Source organism: Trachurus japonicus, chromosome 6 (genome assembly GCF_045865225.1).
Source record: "Trachurus japonicus isolate A0001 chromosome 6, Traja_1.0".
NCBI lineage: Eukaryota > Metazoa > Chordata > Actinopteri > Carangiformes > Carangidae > Trachurus > Trachurus japonicus.
This window is the reverse complement of record NC_140912.1, coordinates 23,502,289-23,527,214: the sequence shown is the minus strand read 5'-3', so window position 1 is coordinate 23,527,214 and position 24,926 is coordinate 23,502,289. Positions and strand designations below refer to the sequence as shown.

At 40.4% G+C, this 24,926-nt stretch overlaps 1 protein-coding gene across 1 annotated transcript in view; it reads left to right on the top strand.

Annotated features, from left to right (window-relative positions):
• nrn1la (neuritin 1-like a) overlaps positions 1-24,081 on the top strand; it is a 67,497-nt gene extending 43,416 nt beyond the window's left edge. The window contains exons 2-3 of the mRNA XM_085780607.1: positions 8,037-8,187; positions 23,316-24,081. Coding sequence (XP_085636733.1) covers positions 8,037-8,187; positions 23,316-23,616 — 452 coding nt within the window. The 3' untranslated portion in view covers positions 23,617-24,081. The remainder of the gene's footprint in view (positions 1-8,036; positions 8,188-23,315) is intronic.
• The last annotated feature ends 845 nt before the right edge of the window (positions 24,082-24,926 follow it).

Sequence of the window (24,926 nt, the reverse complement as noted above, 5' to 3'; positions counted from 1 at the left end):
GTCTCTAAAGAAGGCCTTTTGTTCTGCTTCTACAGAGTTGACAAGGATGATGTAGTTTTTGTGATGTAGTTTTTTTGCCCGAGCGTCGGGCGTCTGAGACAGTCGGGGAGAGTCGGATTACGTCGGGTACGCTTCTGTTTGGTGTGTTCAGCTCCGTCGGGAATGCGCGGAAAGGTGCAGCCACACTATAATCGCCCAAATCGCGGAGCATCGTGTCGGTCCCATTGAGAATACATTGGGTCGCGCCGTAGGGTATCCCAGCACGCTTTGCGCGGCGACGGCGACATCCAACGGCGCAACCCAATGCATTTTCAATGAGTGCGACACGACACTTTGGTCGGAGATAGTGTGGCTGCACCTGAAGCCGTCGGGTCCGATTCGACATGCACAGTAGGGGAGCATCGGCCGTCGGACGATTAGAGCCGTCGGATACTCTGATTGGCTGTGTGCTAGCTATGACCATTCTGATTGCGCGGTGTGTGGGAGGGGCGGAAGTGATGATAGTAAACAAAACAAGAACGAGCCCAAGAGGAGACAACGCAACCATCAGTTCAGCCGATCATTCTGCTGCCAAGCTTTGTTTTCCAAAACGTCTTCTCAAAACGAATAACTAATGTTGTGTGTGCTTTGTTTTTAATCTCCATGGTTTCTTCTATGGTTTCTCTGTTCCGTCATTTCCTGTTTTCATGTTTCGGACTACTGGCACGAGACTAGCGCCACGCGCTGTTAGGGAGACTTATTGCATGTGTTGCAAGGCGTGTTGGTGGTAGTTGAGGCAGTGTGTTTCAATGCTTCCTTTCTGACGACTGTGTCTGACGAGAGGCGATGGAGCCATCGGATAAAGGCAGTCGGCCATTGGCTCGCGTCGGGGTGGTGTGTGGGGGCCTTTAGCATCACCCGAGATCTCTCAACAAAAAGCCAATGGGATTTTTCCATTGGCTGGATTATTGCAAATAAAGTGAAGATTTTGTTACACGTTTTGTTCAGAACGATAATCTTCACAAATGAATGATATTTTGGGGCAATTCAAGGCAACTGTTGGACTATAGAAAGGAACCACACTACAGTCACATGGCTTCAAGATCAGCACCAATAAACTCCCAACTCGTAGTTTTTGTTTCATTTAGCTTCATCTCTGTTCTTGCAAAGTTTGTAGTAAGTGTGCAAGAGCATCAACACAACAAGGCAGCGGCGAGTAGCCTAAATAGATCAGTTTCATGTTCAGTGTGATGACATTTAGTGTCCCCAACAACCTTTGTTATGTCGTTAAGCCAATTGTTATCAACTAGCCTATAAAGAAACATACCAATAAATTTTGTGTTGTGGAATAAATTGTAAATTGAGTTGCCACGGTCTCTGCAAAAACAGAGCTAATGGTGAACATAGTGAAGCAATAAGCTGCTAATAGACCTCATATTCCACCCCAAATGGTGGTGGAGACGGAACAAGCTAAAAGATGGGTGAATATTGGACTTACATTCATCAAGTGTGGACAAACAACACAACTGAAACAATGCATATGTTTGTCTGTATCATCTAGATACAACACAACAGTGAATACTAATTATTGTTTATGTGACTTATTCCTCTTGACGTGGAGCTCCAGTGTTGTAAGAATAAACTCTTTCAGCGGTGACGTGTTCCTTCATTACATGAACATTGTGCAGGGGTTTATTTTGAGGCAATTTTCATTTTCAATCCCGCTGCTGTAAATACTCGCCGCTGCAACAATTAAACCCCCAACAAATACCCTATTTACACAGGTATTCTGCAGTCACAGCGCAATAATTATGGGAAATAACTACGCTTTTCATATCTCTAATTAAAATTCATATTGAACTTGTGACTCATATTTTGAGATCCCCCACAGGCCCATTTTAAAAGCAATCGTCTGTACTCGAAACAATAATTTCTATCACTTTCTATAAAAAGTTTAATTACTGAGTTGAACAGTTTTCAAATGACATCTACTCCTTCTTCCCTCAATGCAAAATGACCAGGGAAAAGTACTTTATAAAAATGCAAACACTGTTCATCTTCAAAGTTTACCTCGCAACCTCTCCTGCTTCAGTAATAAGTTTTCTTTCTTTTTCAGTATATACACCGGTGACTTGTGAAGGTGAAGGTTTCTCTATCTCACTTAGTTTAAATCTAACTTTTACATCGGACCACGATTGGCATAGAAACTTTAGCAAAATCCAGATGGTACGTATACGTGTCAAACTGAGATTTAAAGTGAGCACAGAGAAATTTGCCCCCTTGAAGATGTGACAAGGCCTTCTAGTGTTAAGCTCTACTCATATAAGGACAAAGAGTGCAGTGGGATCAAATACAAAAACCTGGAGTGGTAACCAGAAAACCAGAAAAAAGAGCAGAGACCTTTCTACTGCAGATATTACACTTAGTGGCCATTTGTACCTCATACAACCAACCTTAAAAAAAACTGAACTATCCCTTTAATACTCACACATTTTAAATCATTATAATATGATGAGATATGATATAATAAATGATAGTGATGTTCAAGTATCATGTCAACAATGTGAAAACACCTTTTTTGACTGATCCATCCTGCGTATTTTAACCGATAACCTGACCGGCGGCTCGCACGATAAACAACAGATGTTCATATCAGAGCAAACGCTGAATGATCTGAGTAAACAAAAGATTTGAATGAAAAATGTGTGTCAGTCAATCAAGCTGTGCTTATCATTTACAATGGATTTGTTTTTAAATTCAAGCTCACACTTTTAATCAAGTCTATTTTTAGGGAGAGACCAACTTCCTCTCTTTATTTTCGCCTCTCTCATGTATATGCAGGGATAATAACTATTCAAACATTGTCGTTCAATGGGCAGGTAGTCATCGGTGTGCATTGGCTGTCATGAGACGGGAGCTGTGAGATGAATGAGTAAAGAGATGAATTCAAGGAGAAGAAAGACCGGGATAAGCAACAGATGGTAAAAGAAAGACGCTGCCAAAACTAAAACTTGCCACGGTGCCTCCTTTGTCTGAAACGTTTCTCCATCACCTGTCCCACGAGGAGTCGAGGTGGAGAGGGAGGCGAGGGGATGATTCATGAAAACGTCCCATTTATTTATTAATTAAATGTATGTGTTTTTGGTTCAGCCACTGAAGTGACAACTGGTTGTGTGTTTTTTTTTCTTTTTTGGGGGACACATCAGAGTCGTTTTATTGATCGCCTGTCTCTTCTCCGTCTGAAACGACTTCTCCTGTCTCCCGCGCTATCACAGATTGTCATCGCCGATAACCATAGACACACCTATATGAAAATAACAACAGGACAAATGACGGATGAGAATACGTCGCAGCCTCATAATCAGACTCAAGTGGCTTTTTTTGTTTATCGCTGCATTAATCAGTCCGAGGTCCTGCTCATGTTTGCCAATTTCTGTTTAGGAGATTTATTTGTTTTACCCCAATCAATCAGTAATGAACGATGTATCTGTCCTAGCCAATGTCATCTTTAAGTCAACAGGGATTCTTGTGGTAGCAATTTTCCAGGAGGACCTGTCCGTCCTGTCTCCGAGACACAACAGTGATATGATACTAATTTGCAAAGAAAAGTAATTTGAAGGACGTGGCTAATGAGGAAACATTGTCAAACTATGGCAACTTGCAAAGTGTTGAACATGTTGTAAGATGTTCACTGAAAACATATTTCCATTTGTTTTCCTAAATCTCCGCTTTGCAATCAGAGCATTATTAAGCACCAGCTTCTATCTTTACAGTGCATATCATTATACCTCCTTCATTACAGTATAACATCTTTTTTGTTTGCACCTGTATCTGTTATTTTTCACCAGAATTACTGAAAACAGATGGAACTGATTTATTTGCGCTACACTTTCTTTCTCTCAGTTTTACACGTTAAATGAACAATTAACACAGGGACACAATGTTGATTTCACGAGGCTGTTAAAGCAGAACTTGTGACATCTGGATTGCTATGACTTTGACAGTCTTGTGAATATCTTGGTTTATGTCTTGTCTGGGTGCCTGTCTGGTTGAAGTTGGAGATGTTAAAAGAGACATATTATGACTATTTTCCTTAAATTAAAATAGTAAATAGTAGTAAAAAATAAATAAATTTGATCTCAGTCTTTAGTCTTGTTGTAGTAGTAGCTCCCTGTGGCTCTGTTGATGTTTGTGCGCATGCGTAAGATTTGCTGCGAGATGTTCGTTTGTCGACCATTGGATGTATGATGTAAACACGGAAGAACATCTCGCAGCAAATCTTGTGCAGCCACTGGGAGCTACTGCTACAACAAGGATAAAAACTGAGCTCAAATTATTTTTTTCCAAACAACTTTTTCATGTGGCGGCTTCAGGACACTTGGGTCAGTACGGACGAGTAGTATGGAGGTATCTGGATGTTTCATAGTGTGTTTTTTGGATGATTCAAAAGTGAGCTCTATCCACCGCCATTATAAGAAAAACCGTTGCCAGCCCGACCCCCCCAGGAACTCCAAAAGCGTTTTGAAGACTCCGAAAGTTCTCCAAACCCTTCCTTGGCATGACGGCCAGTAGAAAATTGGTGAATTATTGATCTTGGGTGAAGTATCCCTTTAATTTCAGTGTCCAGAGAGAGAGAGAGATGATCATGTGTCTGTCTAATTAGCTCTGTCTGTGCAATGTGTGACTCCTGATGTTGAGATAGATTCTAGTTACACAAATCTTCTCTGGAGAGTTTCTGGAGAAGTTTAAATGGTTTTTGTTGCGGTGACCTGTCGTAACCTCTTTGCTGTATCTCTGTTGGGCGATCAGAGCTGCAGCCTCTCAGCCCTTTGCCATCGCCTGATGTTTTTGTCCGCCTGTTTTTTGACCTCCACCTGCTCGTTGTCTTCGGTGAGCTGTTTGAGTTCTCACACTGTTGCATCTGAGAGTCATGCTCTTCGGTCCAGTATTTCCTGAACCGTAACAGCACAGCACATCGCCGCAACATGCACGGTTCAACTATCACCTGATGAACCTCCGTTGCATGTTATACCCGTCCCTCTGTCCCCCCGTCCCCACATTTCCAGTCTCCGTCTCCACTGATACCATCAAATAGAGGGGGGAAAAAAAGAAAAGAAAAAACCACAACATGGTTTTCCTGACACTTGAACGTTACATTTTCATTCTTAATACCACCACCTATAAAATTGTGATAGGTTGTCTTTTTCCAGCTGTGAATAAGTACAACGTCAGACCTTACTGAGTCACTGGGGAACGCTGTTGCCGGCGGTGATTGAGGTGTTTGGGAACAACCCAGAAATGTTGAGACATGGTGAAGAAGAGAGAGAAAAGTTAAAAGCCTGTGATAGATTAATCCAAACCTCTGCTTTCATGACAGTTTACACTCCGCAAAGTCTTCCTGATTTATTCATGTGTATTTGCCTGGTGCTTACAGTATAAAATTGAGAAATTATCAACCTAATCAATGTCCTCATTTCAGAAAACATTGGTTCTCTGCTGTGCGTACATGAAACCTTCGTCCAGTCTTGATGCCAACCTCTGTTAATGATGGTGCAACTTGAAAACTACTAAATGAGGGTTAATTATTATTTTAAAACACAACAAACCAAATACAGTTCCTCTCTCTGAGAGGTCTTTTCTGATCCTCCTCTGACTCAATAAACAGCTCTGAGCCTTGGTGAGATGCTGTAAATAGCTATGTACAAAGTAAATGACTTGTGAGACTGAGTTCACAGGGAAATGTGTGTGAGTGTGCGTGCGCATATTTGTTTTATTGCTTAATTTTGAATTTTTGTGAAACTCGTGTCCTATGAAGACATAAAGAAAGAAGAAGAAGCAGCAACTTTCTGAATGGCCTTGATTTTAATTAACATTTTTGAAATGTGATTCACATTTCTTACATTAATTCAAACCTAAAATTTTGTGAAAATCGGAAAATAAAATTCATTAATCCCAAATACATCCTGGCACGCAGCGCAAATGCATCTCAAATTGGATTTGCCTCTCCTGTCGAAGCAAAGAGTGTCAAGCATGTCACTTCCTCCCCTAACCTTTTACACGTACCCAGAACTGAGAGTAAACACCTTGTCAGGCTTTATTCTCCATCAGCGTTGTCCCGACAATCCTGGCTGACAACTGACAAGAAGCCAAAACCTTCGCTGCTTGACACCTGACAGATTTGTTGTTGTTATTGTTCCCAGTTGGATCCTGATTATTTGACTTTTTGCATTAAGAGCTCTGCATTTAAAAAGTGGATGTTTATAAGCTGCAGTAGCAAAAGCTGCCTGGCTCCTGTTTAGCTTATTTCAGCTCATTGTTTTCATTTTATTTCAGCCATAATTTCCATTTTGTTTCATCAGAGGGCAAATAAGTGGAGCGGCTTGTTTGCCCTCTGATCAAGCGGCTGCCTGCTGTTTTCCCCACCACTTCAAACATGTTCAAACATTTTTACATAATCTGAACCATCACTATCACATATGGAGTAAAGTAATTAAAAGAAAACATCAGTGAACCGGCGGTGTTGAGTAAATTTGTTTTTGTTTGCTGTTGTTTTTATAGCTTTTTTTTTTAACTTAAATTGAGGCATAATTAAACATAACAAGGAAAGCTGTGGTTGATAAATGTGTCTCGCTGTCTACGTGCAGAAATACTTAAGAATTTGTCTAGTGTGTATAGCGTAGCCAGATAATATGCTATTTTGTCTAACTTCATTCAGCCTGCCGTGGTATTCAGGAAGAGCTAATTTGTAGGCAACACGGTATCTGTCCCTCTGGCTTTAATTGGTTGTTGATTTAATGTTTCTCCTGTTCTTAAAAGAAATGTGTCACTTGAGTTTCTAACATCCTGCAGTTGCATCAAGTCTGTCTGTCTATCTATCTATCTATCTATCTATCTATCTATCTATCTATCTATCTATCTATCTATCTATCTATCTATCTATCTATCTATCTATCTATCTATCTATCTATCTATCTATCTATCTATCTATCTATCTATCTATCTATCTATCTATCTAATTAAATCTAAATATCTCAATAAAACACAAATAAAAAAATAACTTCAGAAACTGTAAATTACTTCATTTTTAGTGCTCACAAGGCAAAACGACTGGGAAGCACTGCACTAATCTATCAAGGAATGCAAGGAATTATGGGACAATACAGTTATTCAACCACATCTGTCTGTCTGTCTGTCTGTCTGTCAATGGACACAACGACGACACATCTTTGACTTGTTACGTAAACAAATCTGAGGTGTATATAGAGTTGTGATTCCCTGGTCTAAAACTATTCCCTGAAGGTTTCCTCACACTCTTACAGTAATCGAATCATCGTCAGCTGTCACTCAGGGAGTCGTCGTCCTCTGCGTCTGCTCATTTTCTCAGCATGTGTCTTTTTTTCTGACTCGTTGAGACCGAAAATCCACATTTTGTGTGGGTTGTTGCGTCTTCGATGATTTCAGTAAACTTCCTACTTTTAGCCTGTTTTCGGTGACTGCGTCTTGGCTGCATTTTTGTTGTTGTTGTTGTTGTTGCTGCTGCTGCTGTGAACACAATATGATGATCACTGAGGATGAATTCGTGTGGGACTGGGCTTGTCTTCCCCTGTTGTATCTCTATTTCCCGGTCAATGAGCCTTGATGTGTCTCATCTTTGATGTGAGCGATCAATCAGCTGCTGACTTTAAACACTGAATGAGTGAGAGAGGGGGAAGCACTGAAGATGGACCCACTTCTGTGTGTGTGTGTGTGTGTGTGTGTGCGTGTGTGTGTGATGATGGATAACACTCGGCCTCTCGGTCTATCATTGAAGCAAGCAGCTGCAGAGACGGCGGTGTCACTGCAGCTGCACTGACGCTCCTTTTATACGCACTTGTCTCATCCCGCTCCAGTCCAACAGCTGCAGCCATTAACCAAAGAGAAACAGTAATACATTTATTGTCAACAGATATTTCTGCTCACATTGTTTTTTCCCAGTTCATATTACACAGCAAGTACAACTTTCAATTCATCTCCTCTATGTGTGTGTGTGTTTGTGCTTTTTTGTGTGTGTTTTCCAGTGCTGAGCCCGTGCCCTGTGGCTACAGCTTCAGCCAGAAGGTGTCACTCCATCTATAAAGGTTTCGCTCAGTGTCTAATGACGCTGGGCGACAGTCTGACAGACAACGCCCGCAAGGACGAGGACGTGCACGAGATACACTCCATCTGCAGGTCAGTGTAATCACACATACACATGCAAAAAAAAAAAGAGAAGTCAGGTCAGCATTAGTCCCTTACATACGGTGGAGGAGGGGTTAGAAAACAAAGACGTCAGTGCTGGAAATGCATATGCAAAGCTTTTGGAAGGAAAAGTTTAGAAAAGCATTTCACAGAACCACAAAGGTCTGCTATCTGATATCAATACATCTGCACGGTAACACAAATCGAAGTCTTGGCTCTGTAATCCCTCACCGGACTTACTCATGACCTGCTCACATGCAGCTGGGAAAATTATTTTTTCTCCAAATAACTGAACAATACGAAATGATGGCAACGTTATGACCAGATCAGTATTAGTAGTTATTTTTGTGTCTTGCACTTGAAGTTTCATTACTGTTGTAAGGGATGAATCAATAGGTGCAATGCTGGCGGTGAATATACAGTATACAGTACTATAACCTGTGCACAACACTGGACTGGGACTTATAGTAGTGTGTTACATTACTACATGCTGTAAATTAGTTATTAGCTACATTAATGAGAACTCTGCTGAGACAGTTTGCTGCTTGCACACTATACTACCTTTGACTCGAGGACTGTGCACTAGCGGCTCCAGCAAATCAGTGTTGTGGCTCCACAAAGTTGGGGGACGTAAGACGACACATGACTCTGGAAGAGATTAAGAGGATAAAATAAAAACCCTTGGATCCTACACTTCCCATAATGCAACTCAGTAACAATTTGATGTATAGTCGAATAATGAATGAGAGGTTGATGATGACAGAAAGTGTTTATCAGACTGAAAAAGCCTTTTGTTTCTTAGTGCAAACCAGCGATGAATCAACGTATTAAAGGAATAGTTCACCAAAAAATGAAATTCATTCTTATATGAGAGTCAATAGTGCCCGACACAAAAAGGTCCATAAAACTACACAAAAACTTTGTAATCTTCCTCCTTACTGCTCGTCCACTGCAATCCAAGTGTCCTGAAGGGATATAGTCCAGAGTTTACTTGAAGCGATGTCATTTAGGACATTTTTACAGCCTAAACCCTAACCCTAACCCTATGCAAGGCCTCACTTGGACACAGCTTTACTCGCTAATACGCTCAGTGTTAGGCTAACTGATGTCTAGGTAGCCTACAATGTTTACCATTTTCACCTGTTTTAATTATTAGCATACTATCTGGTTAGTAGTGCAAACCACATTATCGACACACACAGTGCTAGTATGGATACAAAAATGTACTTACATGGAGACCAGACAGCTAAAGTGTTGTCAGGAGATTCTGCACAACAGACGCTGCAGAGAGAAATGCATCTAGATGATTCTGTTATTTCAACTTCAGTTGAAAGTGCTGACTTCACACTTTCTGTCACTTTTTGTTTGATGCAAATAGAAGAAGTAGAAGCAGGTTTTGTTCATTTATATCTCCAATATGTCAATACAACATGTCAAAATAAGAAAAGAAGATTGAATGTTCATATGGGTGATGGTATGATGAAAAAAAAAAAAGATTAGGACATTAAAACATAATTAATATTGTATAAAAGGAAAAAATCAAAAGTATTCAAACCAGTCAAAAAAATCTCTTTGACCAATAAGAGTTAATATTTCTCCACTGCAAACTAAATTTTCATTTTCTCTGGAGAATTCCCTTTGTGTCATTGACATGCAGGCATCAAAGGATGGTGAATATACTCCCTGATAAAAATGAAAAAGGATTTTACTGAGTGGGGCTGTATGAGAGGAATACTGATCGTCTCATTTACACAAACCCAATTATTGCAGTGATCTATGCAGTGTGACTTCTATTGCACCCATACCTCACGCACCCTGTGAGTTGTAGTCAAAGAACATGTTTAGTTTCTACAGTGTAAAATTTATTTTCTACAAAGACCTCAGAGTTGATTTGTGTGATTTTTCTGTAACTTTGATCACAGTAAAAATCTATTTTAAATGTTAAATTATTCTCATATTTTGTATAAGGAAATAAAAACCTGTTGATATGCAAATTGTTCTACTTTTCAAAGGTTTTGGGACATATTTGTTAGAGCTGTTTTACAGCCTATTAAAGTTAATTAAATACTCTCTTCCCCACTTTATCACCAAGCTCACATGGGTTACTGTCCCAATTTCTTGGTTAGAAATATTGAATTCTGATTGTATGCTACTTCTAATTCATGCTATTTCAACACCTGCTGAGTCATTGTCAGTGCTGTGTTTGTCTTATATTATTATAATTAGGAGGGATTATAATCTCTTCTGGGGTCCAATTATGGTAAATAACCACACGGTCTTAACTCACGCTAACAAGATGAATCGTGTCACCTCAGCACTCTGCACAGTATCCTGTGATTCAAATCAAACTAGGCAGCTCAATATATTTGGAAACAGGCTTATTTGGTTTCTTTACTTCTAAGCGTTAGAGAAGAGAATCGACACCTTTGCTGGTGATATACTGTCATATTTACGGCACAGAAGACGACAGTCGGCTAACGTATCTTAGCACACAGAATGGACACAGGGGGAAGCAGCTAATCCGGCTCTGTTTGAAAGTAACAAAGCAAAACAAATCTCACATTTATCTCTTGTAAACGTGACAAATGCTGGTTTATGTGTCAGACATAAGCTGTGTCCCAATTCAGGGGTATCCGCAGCCTTCACAGGCTGCTTCTGAAGGCCGGTTGCATCACAGTGGCACAACTAGGCTGTCCCATTTTGAAGTTTCCTTCAAATGCGGCCAAGAAACGCGTTTTTTCTTTTCCTGGGCAATGAAGGCTCAAAACGGGCGGATCCTTTGTGGTCCAACTGATCCACAAATTCATTGTGAGCCACAAACGACAAGAAAATGGCCACAAACAATAGCGAAAGAGAACCAGAGGACTGCATTTGTAAATGTAAGTATTAGTTCTCAGCTCAGTTAAACAAAGCAAAACCAAGGATCTAAAAACCTCATGTTAGGTGGTTAGAAGAAAAAAAACACTCAATGATACTTGGCGACAGGATCAGTGGTTTGTGTGACAACAGACAGGGAGGGATATTGTCGAATATCATCCAGTTTAGTTTCTGTGTTTGTGGTCGATGAAGCCCCAAAATTGGAACACAACTTATTATTTCTATCTACATGTAACAAGCAAAGTTAGCTGCTGTTAGCATCCATGATGTCAGTCTAACTCACAAATAAAGCAAAAATATTTAACTTCTCCTTTTAGTGATAATATTAAATACTCTTATTGCCACAGAGATGTTGCACCAATGAAATTACCAATAGATATTGTATATATTAGGCCTATATAAATAAATATTGCATAACCCTGAATACTAACAGAGAGATGATGGTCATTGTAGAAAAATTAGGTTTAAAATTCTTGTTTTTAGTCGTTAAAAGTTGGACCACACAAGTTAGGTTCAACTATATATATGCATACTTATATAACTATAAGTTAAGTTAAATACGTACAGGATGAGATGCATCGTTACTGATCCCTGTAGAAGAAATACATATTTGACACAGCAGCACAAAAGAACATGGTATGTTAGAAGAAAGAGGATAAAATACATAAGATAAAATAGAAGTACTATAATTGTACTGATGTTAATGATGAATTTTAAATTTTAATTTCAGACGGACTTTGACTATGAACACAAGCATCACTCTGCCCTCAGCACATTTGCACTCTGTAGTGCTTTTCTCTTTTCTCTCATTGTTTCGGCTACAGAGGCCTGATGACACCGATTAAATATGCAGAACATCATCTCCCCCCACAGCCCCCCCCCCCCAATCCCTCCCAACTACTTTCTCTCACCACTTCATTTCTCTATATCCTGTATCCATCCATCATTGCTCTCTCTCTCTCCGTGTCATCTCCGCTCACCACTCTATTTATACATACCTCTGTCATCCATCTTCCGTGTCCTCTCGACCAGAGAAAAGGACCCATTAATGTGTGAAGGGTCTCAGAATAGGATCGCTGATTTGAGAGCAATGTTTCTGTCAAGTGAGATTTGCACAGTGCTGAAATCATACTGGACCCAGAATTATACGCAGATAGCAAGAGAGGTCAAGCACAGAGGTCAAAGCAGATGTGGCGCTCAGATAAAAGCACAGACAGGTGAAGTAGTTGTGTAATGCAACCTATTAAACAGCGACCCATGCTCTTTACTCACTGCAATATGAATGAGGCTTTTTTGCAACAACATATGTGTGCCATTAAAGGAGAATTGCCGTTCTTTACAATCTGGACCTTATTTCTAGCATAAAATACGATCATTTACTCACCTACGTAGATAACTTTGGTGTCATTACAAGTCGTTCAGACAAAATTAGATCCAGCCGAGAGCCGCGTATATCCGTATAATGCGAGTACACGCATTATACGATATTATATTAACAAGCTGCGCCGCACCACAGTCAGAGATGATAATCATCCAGGTCAGAGGTCAGTAGGTCAACCTACCGACCCCGGATGTTGATAACAGCTAACCCCGGACACAGAGGGGAATAGCACTAGCGTATCATAACAAAATATTGGTGAAATGAATGAGTTTCGCGGCAGATAATGTGTTATTTAGAGGCTGCATTGCGCTGCCCTGTGTTCTCGCATTATACGGTTATACGCGGCTCTTGGTTGGATCTAATTTCATTGGAGCGACTTGTAATGACACCAAAGTTATCTAGGTGAGTAAATGATCGTATTTTATGCTATAGAAATAAGGTCCAGAATGTAAAAAACGGCAATTCCCCTTTAAATACAGCTTGCAGACATTTCATAGTTCACGAGGAGGTTTGTCTTTAGTTCAAGACACATTTATATCAATATAAATGTGACTGAATGGTATCTGAGGAAAAGCCCGATCAAACCGACTCCCCCTCTGCTTTCAGTGTCGCTCCTCTCATTGATATTGACATGGTGGAAAATTTAGAAACAGGGTTTGGTTTAACTGTGACTTTTGATTAAAGTAGGGGTGAGGGAATAGTTTCAAAAGCTTGTTTGTGTGTGTGTGTGTGTGTGTGTGTGTGTGTGTGTGTGTGTGTGTGTGTGTGTGCGCGCGCGTGCGCGCGCGTGTGTGTGTGTGTGTGTGTCGCCATGGCCCTGCAGCCCACCCATGGTACCAGTCCACTGTTGTTAAGTCTTTGCTATTCCTTGAGGTACCAATTAAACTACTAATCCTGCAACCCAGCCACCTCCGTGTGAGTGTTGCCTAATGCAGGGACACATAAGCTCTCTCTCTCTCTCTCTCTCTCTCTCTCTCTCTCTCTCTCTCTCTCCACATGTCCACACACACTTCCCTCCAAACCACACTCTCGTTCTCTGTGTCCTCGCTTCACTTCTTCTCACTTTCTTCGTTCTCTTTATCTCTTTCTCTCCATCACCTCACTCTTTCTTTCTTTCTTTCTTTCTTTCTTCCTCCTTTTTTGCCCCGCCCCCTCCCCTTTTGTCTTTTTCACCTCCCTCCCTCCCTCCATCCATCCATCCATCCATCCATCCGTCCATCCATCCATCCATCCGTCCAACCATCCCTCCCTTCCTCCCTCTTTCCACTCAGGAACATGGTTTTTAGCCCTTCTATCAGAGCCACCTAATGAGGAGGTAGCATGGCACGTGCACACACACACACACAAAATTCACACAAAAATTCAGACTCACACACACACACACACACAAAATTCAGACTCTCACTCACACACACACACACACACACACACACACACACACACACACACACACACACACACACACACACACACACACACACACACACACACACACACACACACACAGGAGGCTGTGATTTGCATCTAGGCCAAGGCTGCTCCATTGTCAGAGTTCTCCCAGGAGTACAGCACTGCTTTTATTCCTCCTATTCACAATAGACATTATGCAGTTGCAATCATTCACCGTGGTTCCAGAGTAGGTGAGGTGAGATGGAAATGTTTGGGACTGAAGATACAGAGGAATTAGGTACAATAGAATTAAACAGTAACCTTTTGATGCAGGTATAAAATGAGTTGCAAAGCCTGACATTAAAAATAGGTACCACTTGACATTAAGTCAAAGTTAAATAAATAAATAAATAAATAAAGGTTTATATGGGTTTTTATCTCTAATAGGTTTTTAAGCTATTATTATTTGCAGTAATCCACTATAACGCCCATTCTTACATTACTGTAATAAGAGGAGCGATATCCAGGTTGTGAACTTGTGGATTCTCTTTTACGAGTGTGTTTCCACATTTGCAGACTTATGGGCTTAAACCGATTTATTTTTGGTGTGTCGACATTGTACAATATTCATACAGCACAGTTTAACAACAGTTATAATACCTCATTGAACAATTAACAAGACTAAAGTTGCACTGTTGCACCTGCACCTGTGGTTAGAGCCAAACAATTAAGCAAAGTATTATCAAGTATTATCAAAATTTCTCTATGTCCAAGTAAAATATCCAAATCATGATATGCAGATTTTTTTTAATCAGGGTAAAACATGTCACAAAGTATCAACAAAGCATCAATGTGCTACAGAAATGACCTGTTCTGCAAACTATGTCCTCCTGACATGAAAAAACAAGCTTTTTTCAAAATCATTTCATTTTTAAACTTTCTTTTCAGTAAAAATAAAAAATAAAAAATAAAATTCAAACTGAAATTTTGACTCAAATTAGATTATCTGTGATATCATTTTCCTTGTATATCAATAATCTCAAGGTACAGAAGTGCTTTGGGCTAAAATGTTCACACACCCCCTGGTCAGCACTTTCTTTTCTGTCATTAGTTTTGTAAGAGATTTGATCATAAACCAAAGCACTGGACAAAACGTTTTCTTAAATGTGGAGGTGGAAAATGAAAATCCAATCTCATTTTGGCACCAGAGGAAAAGTCAGAAGTCCTGAAGGTGCTATAAAGTCATCAGGTGACTGTGAAAATCTGTAGAGAAATTGGTGCCAGTTCATCAAACACATGATTAGATATGAAACACTTGACCTGCTGGAGGCCCAGGAGGAATCACAAGAGTCATTACAATCGATTATCGATGGAAATATCTGCTGCAAATTTCATGTCAGTCCATGTGATAGTTGTCAACGTATTTTCACTGTGAATCACAAATGTCACTGCGGCACCAGAGGGAGGGAAAAGGTTGGGGCTCATTAAAGCCATTAAGATTCATAACATTGTGCTCATGAACGTCTCCGCACATTTTCACAGTAATCCATCAGATATTAGAGGAGATATTTCAAAATCCACCAAAAATATCTATCTGCCTTCCGTCTTCCAGACTAGTTACAGGTCACATCACTGTTTATCCAGAATCATTTGAAAATTTAAAGGGATAGTTCACCCAAAATTTAAATTTCACTCATTTTCTACTCACCCTCATGTCGACTAAGGGCTGGGAGAAGTTTCAGACTCATTCGTGCTCACTTTTCTTCGTCCAAAAAGACACACCAAAAACCATCCAAATACCTCCATAGTGCTCGTCTGTAATGTCCTTCTTGTATTGAAGCCCCAACATGAGAAATTTTTCCGAAAAAAAATTAAATAAGTCTATATTTTAAGCTTGTTTGTAGCGGAAGCTCCCGGTGTCTCAGTTCACTGCTCTGCCGGTGTCAGTGCAAATCGTGCGAGATTTGAGACTGAGACACTGGGAGCTTCCGCTACAAAAAAGGATAAAATATAGACTTATTTAATTTTTTTCTGAACAATTTCTCATGTTGGGGCTTCAATACAAGAGGGACATTACAGACGAGCAGTATGGAGGTATTTGGATGTTTTTTGGTGTGTCTTTTTGGACGAAGAAAAGTGAGCCCCATTTGCGACCGTCATATGGACATGCAGTGCTGTGCCGAGCCCCCCTGTAACTTCAAAAAAGCACGGATGACTCTGAAACTTCTCCCAACCCTTAGTCGACATGAGGGTAGAAGTAGAAAATGAGTGAAATTTGAATTTTGGGTGAACTATCCCTTTAACCTTTTGTATGAAATTTTGTTGTGATTGCTGTATGAAATCTTGAGCGTTTGCCTAAAAGATGTTTTCTGAAATCTCCACCTTTGACATTTGAGTAAAACTGAGTAAAATACAAAACTTAATCAGTCCTTCTTTGAGTCCTGGTGAATGTTTCGTTTGTGCCACATTTGAAGGAGTCGTCACTGAGATTATTGTGTCCACGAAAATGGGATGCACAAACAACCTGACAACAACTCAAGATGTTGTCGGTGCAGATCTCATGATATGCAAACAATGCCTTCTATACAAAAAAAAAGGAGAAAAGAAAAAGAAAGGACACGATACCAATCAGTAAAAGCAGTTAAATCTTAACAACACTGAGAAAAGTCGTCACTGAGCTGAAGTATTTGTAGAAACAGGAGTGAGGAAAGAACACGGCGGTTGTCTCCTTGGTTTCAGTCATGCGAACAAAAGCCGGAGTCTACAGTTGCTAAAATGGGTGTTATTGGAAAACTCTCTCACAAGGTTGAGTTTTCTTTCACTCAGTCTTCCTTCAGAGCAGCCCGTCTATTTCCCTTTATACTTTTATCCTCTACAGATTTAGATAAGGCCATTCATGTTTTCATTGCATCTCATTGCGGCGCTCTCTGTTCCCATTCCCACCTCAGTTTAAAGTCACTTTCGGGCTACAACTTATTCAGGATGCAGCAGTTAGGATTTAAACTGGTGCCAAACAAAGCTGCCGTGAATATTCCCAAGTTCAGCATCTCTCACTGGGTATCACGTCGATTTTAGAAATGATTTAAAGGGGCCAAGGAGGAAGAATTGTGTGACTTTCTTTATATAAAGAAGCTGTCACATGCAGTCATCACAGATCTGTGAAGGCCTTTGCTGCCCACATGAAATAGCCTGTGTAACATGAATAAAAAATAGTTATTTACAGTTTAAACCTTCAATGCAGTGATGCTACAGTTGCAAAATATAGATCAACTCTTGTGTGAGCAGAAAGCAGAGAAGCTTTTCTCTGCGACAAGGTGAAGGAAGCTGCCTTGGATTGTGTCAAGCAGTAACCCTGATGAAGGCCACTGCAGCTCAAATGTGTTGCTTTAATATAAAAGCTTTGTCAAAGTCTTCCGCAAGAATATGCAAGAATTCTTTTCATTTCTTTTGCTCCTTTTCAATCCGTCTAACATGCCGGAGCTGAGAGGCTGCGACAAAAAAAAAAATGTTTTTTTTTCTTTCTTTCTTTTTATACCTTTTAGTGCATCAACCTTGGACAGAAAAGTCACGACACTCTGTGAGGTTTCTACAGAGATATGTAAAAAAGACCAAGAGCATTGAGGATATAGACCGCCCCGCCTCCCTCCACCCCCTTTTTATTATTACAACCACGTTGTGTTATTTTCAGCTGTGATAGAAATTTAATATATTACAAAAAACACGATTGTTGAATGTTCTATTATGATTTTTTTTTTTTTTTTTTTTTTTGTATAACAGATCTGTGGTAAAATGTGCGACATTGTGAGACTCCAAAGTTTTATTCTGTTGGTTATAAAGATAGAAAATAGTTCCCTTCTGGTTTACACCAGTGCCGATTGGCCAAATTATAAGAAATACAGTCACAAATTTTTACATAACTAACGACCATAAGTGCTCTTGCTGTACAGTCTGATGTCACATTGAATTTGAACTTTGACCTTTTGGAGGTAAAATGTCATCACTTCATTTTTTAAGGTGAGACACTACAGGCAAAAACACAGTTTTTTCATGCACTGATCAATTTTGAGATTTTGGGCTATTTTTCTTCCTTAACATGTATTCTTTCAGAAAAGTCAAAAGAATTGGTAGTCTTGTTATTTTACCTCATTTTGTCAGTAGATTTCTCCTAAATTCGCCAAAAGTTAGCATGCTAACTGTGACATACTGTGCTGTGCTTGTTATCTGACCCATGTCATGTCAGGTATCATTGTAAAGCTCTCTCTCCTGAACAATGATGTAGGCTATAAAAATTGTAATTTCCGCTTTATCCGCAACCAATCGTAAAAGTACGATTCACATTAACAATCTAATTCTATAGTAATTCTACAATTCTATACTACTTTACGGCCGTTTTCTCAAAATGAGTTCGAAATCTTACAGACACCAAACCTTCCAGTTTTATTCCTGTCTATATTCTGAAGGTTTTTACAGAGAGGATTGTTGATATATCATTCAAAGCTTGATTTATACAACATTTTATTCCTAAAAACATGGCAAAATTTAATTTTCTCATTTACAGAGTGATAGAAAGAGATATCCAAAATCCCCTCTGTAAAAACTTCTGACTCTTATATGTCAACAAAATGATACAAGGGGCTTTATCCATTGTTCAGATTTCGGTTCTGGAAATGTATGCAAATTAGCGCATATTTAATTAGACAGCCTCATTTACATATTTAAACATAAGATTTGACAAAACTTGTAATAAAAAAAATATTTGTCTTAATGTAAGTGATAAACTTGGGAAATTCTGTGGTGATATCTGTTAGTTGAAATGTTTACCCTATTCACCTGTAGTGTCCCCCCTTAACATTTGAGTTCAGTTGGGTTGTAATTTTGGTTTTGGATCCAAATCACGATGTGGCGTCGACAGAAAGCGCAAAAATAAGCGGCATTTATAAAACTCAACACAGGAAAAGCATTCATAGAAAGCATCGGTACGGCTGGAAAAGTAACCAAGCGCAGTAAAACAAGACAAGATGTATGATAAGTGGACAGACGCCTATGCAATTACACCATGAGAACAGCATTTTTAAAACTTGTCATTATTAGAAAGCGTCTACACTGCCGGAAAAAAACAACAACAAGAACAGTAAAAACGATTACACAACGATTACGTCGATTAAGAGTCTGGCGGGTCCTGCTCTGCAGTGGAGACACGGAGGGCGAGAGGTTCCTGTGAAGTTCCTCCACCTTTTCCAAACTCATTTACAGTCGGAGTTTTGAATATTTACTGTTGATTCAGTCTCAGATAATCTCTCGTCAGCGGGGAGCAGAAACTGTAGCAGCTCCACAGAATTACAGCACTTTCCTACTTTAGCTAAATGTGCTAAACATTGCCCCAGAAGATGTCAGTTACTGTATGTATCCTGAAACACGGAGCTCAGGAAACTAAACTCAGTCGACACCCAAGTGATTCGTTTTCGAGTCAAAAAATAAGCTGAGGGCCGGGGTTTGGAGGTTTTCAGGTAACAGCAGCAGTAGCAGCAGCAGCAGCAGCAGCAGCAGCAGCGTGTTAGCAGCAGAACAGACACAGCTACACTCGGGAGGATTTCTTATTGTGAAAGCAGCTGGTTGTCTGTCAGTGTCCTGTATTTCTGCTGTCTCTGCACCACCTGTGACTTTAGCAGAGACCAGCGCACCTACAGTACACCCCAGCACACACACACACACACACACACACACACACACACACACACACACACACACACACACACACACACACACCGATACAGATGAAGAACTATGCACCACTGCACAAGACACAATCACTTTCTCCGTCTGATTTTTGCCATCCCTTACACACGCACACACACACACACACACACACACTGTTTCCTCATATGAGCGAACAGAAAGCAGCCAGATGCCGACAGCCCGCGGGGGCCACTCCCCTCCATCAGCTGCTCCTCCCACAGCAGCAGGTAAGCAGCCTTCAGCATCCGCTCTGTCAGAGGTGGACCTCTGGAGAGCTGAAGTCCTGGACATAGGCCAAACACACACACACACACACACACACACACACACACACACACACACACACACACACACACACACACAGATGCAGAGTCATCAAGGGAGGCCAGGCCTGTTTTATGAAACTACATATGTGTGAGAGAGAGAAGAGAAAGCCTGGTTGTGCTGTGTTTCTCCTGCATAATATTGACACAGTCGCAAAATTCATGATGCGTGCAGGATTCTGCCAGAGGGAGACAGAGAGTGTGTGTGTTTGTGTTGCATTTCTGTACATATGATCAGAAGCAAATGTCCTCAAACTGACACAGCAGCAGCACAGACAGAAGAAGAGAAGTCCTCCAAACTGAAGAAATGTTGAGATTTTTTATTTTTCTTCTATGTGTTTTAGAGCTGTAAGACTTCAGGAGTTCAGTTAAGGTGAGACGAGTTACAGCCACTACTTTGCAGGATTAGTAATGATATAACCCTTCAGTGCTCAAGAACATCATAGGAGGAGAGTGTCCCATCCCATCATGTTTATCTTATTTGTTTGAAATAAATTCTGGTGATCAATCCCTCACCAACCACAGCGATGAATAAAAAATGAGAAAGTGCTCCCTGCAGACGCCGCCAGACTCACCAACATTAGATCTTTGTCTCTCTTGTGTCCCTTTCCTTTGGTGGAGCACATCAAAAGCTGATTCCATGATTAGTTGCCTTTGGTATATTATAGTATATAGAATATGTAGTATAAATGTAAGAGGCCATGAAGCCTGACAAGAAACAAGACTTAGTTAAAAACTGAGAGTGTGGCAGGACCGCCTGTGGTCGAATCCTGGTTTTATAATATAACCTCGTCATTGTCAAATTGACAAAGACCAAACAGATAAATGAAAGACAAAGACCGAGCTGTGATTTGAGCTGTAATTATTTATAAACACTCAGAGAGAAAGTTATCTTTCTTTTTAAGCTATTATTTCAATTTTTATTTTGCCTTTATTACAGTCATAGCAAGACAGAATAAGAAAACTGGAGAGAAAGAGAGAGCTTATGGGCCACAGGCTGAAGTTGTACTTGGTCAGGTCCACAAGGTCCAGTTCACAGGCATGAAAACCAGGTGAATTACTGAGATATGTAGCCTACTTTTGTCTCCTGAAAAGCTCACAGCCTCTGTCTGGGAGCCATAACAGTTTAGCTGTTATTTACTTTCTACTCCAAAAGCGTAAGATTTTGCTTTTATTAGACACAGGTCTTTGCGTCTAACTCCCTCTCGTTGATGATACGTACAGTCAGTCAGTGGTAGCGGTGAGTGCGAAGCCTCATTACTGAAGACTCAGGACTGTTTCTTCTGCTCTCTCTGCTCAGTGTCTCTTACGTTGAATTATTCCTCTGCGTCCTTCGGTGATAATGATATATGCGATGAAATTAGTTTGATGTTCTGTTCTGTAATGGAGGTAAGACTCTGTGTATTGGAAGTACTCCTCTGCTTCCCTAGAGTTCCCAAACAGTGCAGTAGACTAGAGTTCAGCACTCAGTCAGTCATTCACAACCCCAACCATAACCTTCCTTTTCCTGAACCTAACCAAATAGTTTTACACCTATACCTGTAACCGAGCTCTGGCCGATTGGTGACAAACGTTACACCGCTGTGTGTTACTCAGCATCAGCTAACAGCTGTTGGACCAAAAACAAAACCATGTTGTTTTCTGTGTCTTTGTGTGAAATACAAGTTATAGTGTGAGAATGAGATGGCTTTGAGATTGATGGAAACCGTTTTGAGCTGAACTCTCGGCTCCCCACTGCGTCCAGGGTTTGCGTTTCAGTCTAAATATGTCCTAGATCAATTTCTGGTCTAAGCGAATGAAGATGGAATTGGTATTGAGCTCATATGGACGGCATTATGCACAACGTTTTCTGAGGTTCATCTCCGAGTGTGCGTGACATAAGAACACAGCTCTTCCACTGTGACAGTGGCAGAGGCAGCACGCTGTTCACCATGTTGTTCACTATATGGACGTTTCATCGTGTTAATGCGCTTTAAGTATTTAAGAGTTGTTGCATTTGAATGTTTTGTGTCAAGCAGATTTTGAACAGAGCCATCTGCTTCTGCTTTCTCCACCAGCCCTCTCTCTCTCTCTGTTCTTCTATTTAACACTCAGCCAGTATTTCCTCCGAGACAACTTAGCCAACACATTCATGATGAGAGGAAGAATTAGCAGCTATTTACAGTCAGACTCAGCGTTGGATGTGGAGCTGGAAGGTTATTTAAATGAAGTTTAATGCCGGAGTTCACTGAGAAAAGTTGTTCTATTTGGCTCTATTTTTCTTCCCTTATTGTGGCTCTTCTTAGGTCTAGACAGTGTTTCAAACATCCGCTTTGCTTCAAATTTATATAACACAGCGGCTATTCAACAAACACAGAGTTCATGACAGCTTTTCCATTCTCTGAATGAACGTTTTCCAAGTTTCTGTCTAACCTGCAGGGAGACCTTTGCCTGGAGTGGTGAAGATCAGCAGATGGTCTCTTGGCAACTACCAATAGAAACCGAGGGAGCAAAGAGGCTGAATTTGATTTAGTCGGTGAAAGGACTTCTGCCTCTGTCAGTGCATCCTTATCAGTTACTTTCAGAGCTGTCTGTTTAGATCTTCAACAGCGGTGAGGTATGAATGTCAGACGTGGCTCGGTTGCATGAAGTCAAAGAGGCGAAGACAAACCCACGTAAAAGGAGCATCCAACCTGATTTGACTTGGATGATTGTGATTAAATTGTAAACATATAAAGTGCAAATCCAGGTTAAAACTGAGTAAAAAGCTGGACTGTGTCTGAGGCTGAAAACTGCTGTGAGCAACTTCTTTTGATGCACAATAAGTCCCTGAACGCCACTCGATGACATAATGCGCAAAATGAGCTATTTTATTAATTCATCACATTTTATTTACCTTCTGCCTGGCATCAGCCTTTTATCTGTTCCCTTCTCTCCTCCTTTCTGTGTTCACATACACAGTACCAACTTTAAAGTTGTTCCCGTTCATATATTTTTCTTTTTCTGTTGCCTTACAACATAATAAGTCTAAAATAACAACTCAAACTTGGCCCATTAAGACTACATATTAACCAGCTGCCACTTCCAAGCTATTCATGTGGCAGTGCTGATATATTAAGTTTACTTTCAGCCTTTTTTTGAGATGAGCAACATGTATTCCTCCACAGTGCAGTGAGTTCTCCCACATACTGGGTTCCTTCATCCACCACATTCATTAGTCATACTGTAAAATACAGTACTTATTATTTTTTTTTACTAGTGGTTGTTCAAAACTCTTATAATGTTTAAGGGTTTAAAACTCCAGATATAACTTTTCTTTCTGGTCCGACTGTCTCTGGATTATTATAGGCTATATAGTGTCTTTAGATTTTGGTGTCATGTGTCTTTGTGTCCATCTTTCCAACCTCCTTCTCTTCGTCTCTCTCTCTCTGCAGGTCGTGGGACGAGTTCCATGACTGTGCTAACGTGGCGATGGCTGGCTGTCCGGAGGAAGCGGCAGCTGTGTGGGAGTCTCTCCGCCAGGAATCCAAAAAGATGCAGTTCTCCGGAAACCTTTACGACATGTGCTCCAACCGAAACAGCCACGCGGTTGCCTCGGTCTCCCCACACGGTTCGCCCAATCAGGAAGAGATCAACCAGGAGTCTCTAAGAGCGGGTGCTGCTGATCATCTGGCAGGCTGCCTCCACGTTCTCGTGCTACTGTCTCCTCTGCTGCTCTTGTTTTTTTGGATATAATTACCCTAAAGAAATGGGACTAATGTGAATAGATATAAACTTTGTGTATTTTTTTTTCTCCCTCCACGAGTCCATAGACTTTCCACAGTTTTTTCTTCTGCTCTGCCGGAGGGTGAATACTTCTAACTGCATGTTCAGAGGCCCGACAGTCTTTTTGATAATGTATCTTTAAACTGCCTGTGCCGTTTCATGCATATTCTCTGCCTTTAAATTAGTCGCTCTGTTGCAAACTCACACAAAATTTATACAGAGCTACACAACCACTGTACAAACAGGCCTGCAAACACATGCATAGTTAAACAGATGCAAACAGCAGCCTCATGTCATCTGTCCTTATCTCCTATCCCCCTACATCTACTTAGTGTGAGCTAGTATATGATGGTTCCAGGGGGAGGCAGCCTTCCTGAGTGTAATAAGAGAGATATAATAACAACGTCCGACCTAATAAACCCGAAAACTAATTGATGAAGATGCCAGATGTCGTAACTAGTTCCAGCTGAACTCATTTATGTATCATCTTTACAGAATGAACCATTTGATAGATGGTGAATCTAACGGCCCTGGCTTTCTTGCTCCTTGCAGTTGGACTTTATTTTGCTAACTTTTTCTGATTTTTTTCCCCCTTTTAATTTTCCTTTTTTGGTCTCTGAGCAGCACCACTGTCAAAGCTCCCACTTCTATGACCATCAATAGCTGAGCTCCCATCTGAAGTTTAGCACAAACTTAAGCAGAATTTCTAGACAATCTTGCAAAAAATGAAATGCAAATGAATGCACAATTAATGGATGTGCAAATGTAGTGTACAAATACTCACTCATTTTCACAGTTAAAGCCCAGAGTCCAAGAACATAAAATTGAGCGTCGCTCCTTCCGCTGTTACTCTCCTCCAAAGCTCAGACCATTGTGTGCTCCTAAAAATCATACCATGTTTCTCTAAAAGTACAAGGTCTTAGCTGAGGATACAGTTCTGTAAATTGGCCATTGGGTTTACGGATATGTCTCCAAATGCTTCTGAACACACAGTAACAATTTCTTGGATATAAAACTACATGAGTTTTCACCTGTCTCTGAGAAACAACATCCTCTTAGGGGATATAAAATCCACCATCCACCAATGACGCCTAGAAATCTTTCCTTGTTATATGTGTAAAGGTTCATAAAGGACCACAAAGACTGAATTGATTAAAGACAAAGGCCGGACATTTGCAAACACCTTCAACTGCAGAGATAGTATAGATAAATTGTGCCATTATTATAACAAAATTGAGATGCAGAATGTAAAGTGTACATTTTCTGAAATGTATATAACA